The sequence below is a fragment of the Entelurus aequoreus genome, linkage group LG11, assembly GCF_033978785.1.
Source record: "Entelurus aequoreus isolate RoL-2023_Sb linkage group LG11, RoL_Eaeq_v1.1, whole genome shotgun sequence".
Taxonomy (NCBI): Eukaryota; Metazoa; Chordata; class Actinopteri; order Syngnathiformes; family Syngnathidae; genus Entelurus; species Entelurus aequoreus.
In genome coordinates, this window is record NC_084741.1 from 1469326 (window position 1) to 1475325 (window position 6000).

The window sequence follows — 6000 nt, forward strand, 5'->3', positions numbered from 1 at the left end:
CATAAAAACATCCAGTATCATAACATCAAGTATCATAAACAAAATCCAGTATCATAACATCAAGTATCATAACATCAAGTATCATTTACAACATCCAGTATCATAATATCAAGTATCGTAAACAACATCCAGTATCATAACATCAAGTATCATTTACAACATCCAGTATCATAACATCAAGTATCGTAAATAACATATGGTATTGTAAACATCACGTATCGTAACAACATCCAGTATCATAAACAATATCAAGAATAGTAAACAACATCAAATATCATAAAAACATCCAGTATCGTAAACAACATCCAGTATCATAACATCAAGTATCATTAACAACATCCAGTATCATAACATCAAGAATCATTAACAACATCCAGTATCATAACATCAAGTATCGTAAACAACATCCAGTATTGTAAACATCACGTATCGTAACAACATCCAGTATCATAAACAATATCAAGAATAGCAAACAACATCAAATATCATAACAACATCAAGTATCATAACAACATCCAGTATCATAACAACATCAAGTATCATAACAACATCCAGTATCATAACATTAAGTATCATAACATCCAGAATCATAAACAACATCCAGTATCATAACAACATCAAGTATCGTAAACAACATCCAGTAATCGTAAACAACATCCAGTATCATAACAACATCAAGTATCGTAAACAACATCCAGTAATCATAAACAACATCCAGTATCATAACAACATCAAGTATCGTAAACAACATCCAGTAATCGTAAACAACATCCAGTATCATAACAACATCAAGCATCGTAAACAACATCCAGTATCCTCAACAACATCCAGTATCATAACATCAAGTAGGGTTGTAGGATATATTGATATAATTTTAAACAAGATATAAATTAAGAAAATATTGTAATATCAGTATCATTTATTTCATGCTTATTTGTTGTATTCCTTCTTCTTCTCAACATCCATGGCTACTAAACTCCTCCCCTTCCTCTTGGTCACAGTGGTGTGTTGATGTAAACATGCTAAATAAAGTAGTCACAGTGGTGTGTTGATGTAAACATGCTAAATAAAGTAGTCATAGTGGTGTGTTGATGTAAACATGCTAAATAAAGTAGTCACAGTGGTGTGTTGATGTAAACATGCTAAATAAAGTAGTCACAGTGGTGTGTTGATGTAAACATGCTAAATAAAGTAGTCACAGTGGTGTGTTGATGTAAACATGCTAAATAAAGTAGTCACAGTGGTGTGTTGATGGAAACATGCTAAATAAAGTAGTCACAGTGGTGTGTTGATGTAAACATGCTAATATAAAGTAGTCACAGTGGTGTGTTGATGTAAACATGCTAAATAAAGTAGTCATAGTGGAGTGTTGATGTAAACATGCTAAATAAAGTAGTCACAGTGGTGTGTTGATGTAAACATGCTAAATAAAGTAGTCACAGTGGTGTGTTGATGTAAACATGCTAAATAAAGTAGTCAAAGTGGTGTGTTGATGTAAACATGCTAAATAAAGTAGTCATAGTGGTGTGTTGATGTAAACATGCTAAATAAAGTAGTCACAGTGGTGTGTTGATGTAAACATGCTAAATAAAGTAGTCACAGTGGTGTGTTGATGTAAACATGCTAAATAAAGTAGTCACAGTGGTGTGTTGATGTAAACATGCTAAATAAAGTAGTCACAGTGGTGTGTTGATGTAAACATGCTAAATAAAGTAGTCATAGTGGTGTGTTGATGTAAACATGCTAATATAAAGTAGTCACAGTGGTGTGTTGATGTAAACATGCTAAATAAAGTAGTCATAGTGGAGTGTTGATGTAAACATGCTAAATAAAGTAGTCACAGTGGTGTGTTGATGTAAACATGCTAAATAAAGTAGTCACAGTGGTGTGTTGATGTAAACATGCTAAATAAAGTAGTCAAAGTGGTGTGTTGATGTAAACATGCTAAATAAAGTAGTCATAGTGGTGTGTTGATGTAAACATGCTTAATAAAGTAGTTATAGTGGTGTGTTGATGTAAACATGCTAAATAAAGTAGTCACAGTGGTGTGTTGATGTAAACATGCTAAATAAAGTAGTCACAGTGGTGTGTTGATGTAAACATGCTAAATAAAGTAGTCACAGTGGTGTGTTGATGTAAACATGCTAAATAAAGTAGTCATAGTGGTGTGTTGATGTAAACATGCTTAATAAAGTAGTTATAGTGGTGTGTTGATGTAAACATGCTAAATAAAGTAGTCATAGTGGTGTGTTGATGTAAACATGCTAAATAAAGTAGTCACAGTGGTGTGTTGATGTAAACATGCTAAATAAAGTAGTCATAGTGGTGTGTTGATGTAAACATGCTAAATAAAGTAGTCACAGTGGTGTGTTGATGTAAACATGCTAAATAAAGTAGTCATAGTGGTGTGTTGATGTAAACATGCTAAATAAAGTAGTCACAGTGGTGTGTTGATGTAAACATGCTAAATAAAGTAGTCACAGTGGTGTGTTGATGTAAACATGCTAAATAAAGTAGTCACAGTGGTGTGTTGATGGAAACATGCTAAATAAAGTAGTCATAGTGGTGTGTTGATGTAAACATGCTAAATAAAGTAGTCACAGTGGTGTGTTGATGTAACCATGCTAAATAAAGTAGTCACAGTGGTGTGTTGATGGAAACATGCTAAATAAAGTAGTCATAGTGGAGTGTTGATGTAAACATGCTAAATAAAGTAGTCATAGTGGTGTGTTGATGTAAACATGCTAAATAAAGTAGTCATAGTGGTGTGTTGGTGTAAACATGCTAAATAAAGTAGTCATAGTGGTGTGTTGATGTAAACATGCTAAATAATGTAGTTATAGTGGTGTGTTGATGTAAACATGCTAAATAAAGTAGTCATAATGGCGTGTAAACATTGTAAATAAAGTAGTCACAGTGGTGTGTTGATGTAAACATGCTAAATAAAGTAGTCATAGTGGTGTGTTGATGTAAACATGCTTAATAAAGTAGTTATAGTGGTGTGTTGATGTAAACATGCTAAATAAAGTAGTCACAGTGGTGTGTTGATGTAAACATGCTAAATAAAGTAGTCACAGTGGTGTGTTGATGTAAACATGCTAAATAAAGTAGTCACAGTGGTGTGTTGATGTAAACATGCTAAATAAAGTAGTCATAGTGGTGTGTTGATGTAAACATGCTTAATAAAGTAGTTATAGTGGTGTGTTGATGTAAACATGCTAAATAAAGTAGTCATAGTGGTGTGTTGATGTAAACATGCTAAATAAAGTAGTCACAGTGGTGTGTTGATGTAAACATGCTAAATAAAGTAGTCATAGTGGTGTGTTGATGTAAACATGCTAAATAAAGTAGTCACAGTGGTGTGTTGATGTAAACATGCTAAATAAAGTAGTCATAGTGGTGTGTTGATGTAAACATGCTAAATAAAGTAGTCACAGTGGTGTGTTGATGTAAACATGCTAAATAAAGTAGTCACAGTGGTGTGTTGATGTAAACATGCTAAATAAAGTAGTCACAGTGGTGTGTTGATGGAAACATGCTAAATAAAGTAGTCATAGTGGTGTGTTGATGTAAACATGCTAAATAAAGTAGTCACAGTGGTGTGTTGATGGAAACATGCTAAATAAAGTAGTCATAGTGGAGTGTTGATGTAAACATGCTAAATAAAGTAGTCACAGTGGTGTGTTGATGTAAACATGCTAAATAAAGTAGTCATAGTGGTGTGTTGGTGTAAACATGCTAAATAAAGTAGTCATAGTGGTGTGTTGATGTAAACATGCTAAATAATGTAGTTATAGTGGTGTGTTGATGTAAACATGCTAAATAAAGTAGTCATAATGGCGTGTAAACATTGTAAATAAAGTAGTCATAATGGCGTGTAAACATTGTAAATAAAGTAGTCATAAGGGCGTGTAAACATTGTAAATAAAGTAGTCATAATGGCGTGTAAACATGGTAAATAAAGTAGTCATAATGGCGTGTAAACATTGTAAATAAAGATGTCATAATGGCATGTAAACATTGTAAATTAAGTAGTCATAATGGCGTGTAAACATTGTAAATAAAGTAGTCATAATGGCATGTAAACATTGTAAATAAAGTAGTCATAATGGCGTGTAAACATTGTAAATAAAGTAGTCATAATGGCGTGTAAACATTGTAAATTAAGTGGTCATAATGGCGTGTAAACATGGTAAGTAATGATGTTATAATGGCGTGTAAACATTGTAAATAAAGTAGTCATAATGGCGTGTAAACATTGTAAATAAAGTAGTCATAATGGCGTGTAAAGTAAACATTGTAAATAAAGTAGTCATAATGGCGTGTAAACATGGTAAATAAAGATGTCATAATGGCGTGCAAACATGGTAAATAAAGTAGTCATAATGGCGTGTAAACATTGTAAATAAAGTAGTCATAATGGCATGTAAACATTGTAAATAAAGTAGTCATAATGGCGTGTAAACATGGTAAATAAAGTAGTCATAATGGCGTGTAAACATGGTAAATAAAGTAGTCATAATGGTGTGTAAACATTTTAAATAAAGTAGTCATAATGGCGTGTAAACATTGTAAATAAAGTAGTCATAATGATGTGCAAACATTGTAAATAAAGATGTCATAATGGCGTGTAAACATTGTAAATAAAGTAGTCATAATGGCGTGTAAACATGGTAAATAAAGTAGTCATAATGGCGTGTAAACATGGTAAATAAAGTAGTCATAATGGTGTGTAAACATTTTAAATAAAGTAGTCATAATGGCGTGTAAACATTGTAAATAAAGTAGTCATAATGATGTGTAAACATTGTAAATAAAGATGTCATAATGGCATGTAAACATTGTAAATAAAGTAGTCATAATGGCGTGTAAACATTGTAAATAAAGTAGTCATAATGGCGTGTAAACATTGTAAATAAAGTAGTCATAATGGCGTGTAAACATTGTAAATAAAGTAGTCATAATGGCGTGTAAACATTGTAAATAAAGTAGTCATAATGGCGTGTAAACATTGTAAATAAAGTAGTCATAATGGCGTGTAAACATTGTAAATAAAGTAGTCAATGGCGTGTAAACATTGTAAATAAAGTAGTCATAATGGTGTGTAAACATTTTAAATAAAGTAGTCAAAATGGCGTGTAAACATGGTAAATAAAGTAGTCATAATGGCGTGTAAACATTGTAAATAAAGTAGTCATGAGATGTTGACTTACTTGAGTCCTAAATCGTGTAAATGTTGTCCGATGAGTCTGATGACGTCATCTTCGCACTGAGCCGAGCACTTCTTCTTCTTGTTGACCAAACATTTGTTGTCTGCGGGTGTTGTTGTTGTTGTCTTGTTGTTGTTGTTGTTGCCGCTGCCGTTGTTATTGTTGTTGTTGCTGACCGACAGTCCGTTGGCACGAGCCGCTGCGGGTTCTCCGTTCTGGGTTCCGTTCCTGCACGGCTCGTCCCCGTTAGCTTGCATGTTAGCCTCGCACCGAGAAGAAGAAGATGACAAACAAACAAACAAACAACAACAACAACAACCGGCGAGGCCTACTGAGCCAAAGGCAGCACCGGGCTGTCGTGTCACCTCACGGCCGCGTCTGGTGCTCGACTGGCGGGGGTGTCTGCCACGGAAAAAAGGGGCAAAATTGTACTCGGAGGAGCAGAAGGCCAAAATGTTGAGTTATGTAAACAACAACATGTTGTTTACTGTCGCTGTCATGTCGCGCCTGGAATCTTCTTATTGTTCTTATTGTTGTTATTGTTGCTGTCAGGCAGCCGCAGTCCTGCTCGCGACTTACGCAGTGACGTCAGCGGACATAGCCTTCCCGCCCTGTGCGCGCGTAGACAAGCGCGCGCACAGGGCGACCGCTGACGAGCCGCGCGGCCGCCATCTTGAAGCGGTCATCTGAGACTTAGACTTGCTTTTTATTGTCATTCAAATGTGAACTTTACAGTACAGATAAGAAGTTGCATTAGCTCATGGTAGTGCAGGATAAAAGAGCAATAATG

The 6000-nt window shown here is 34.5% G+C and overlaps 1 protein-coding gene across 2 annotated transcripts in view; it reads right to left on the bottom strand.

Moving 5' to 3' along the window:
• The window catches only part of LOC133659687 (WD repeat-containing protein 26-like), a 39790-nt gene extending 33996 nt beyond the window's left edge, over positions 1-5794 (bottom strand). For both annotated transcript variants that reach the window (XM_062062280.1, XM_062062281.1), the window contains exon 1: positions 5214-5794. In XM_062062280.1, the coding sequence (XP_061918264.1) occupies positions 5214-5467 (254 nt within the window). In that variant the 5' untranslated portion in view covers positions 5468-5794. The remainder of the gene's footprint in view (positions 1-5213) is intronic.
• Positions 5795-6000: the final 206 nt, after the last annotated feature.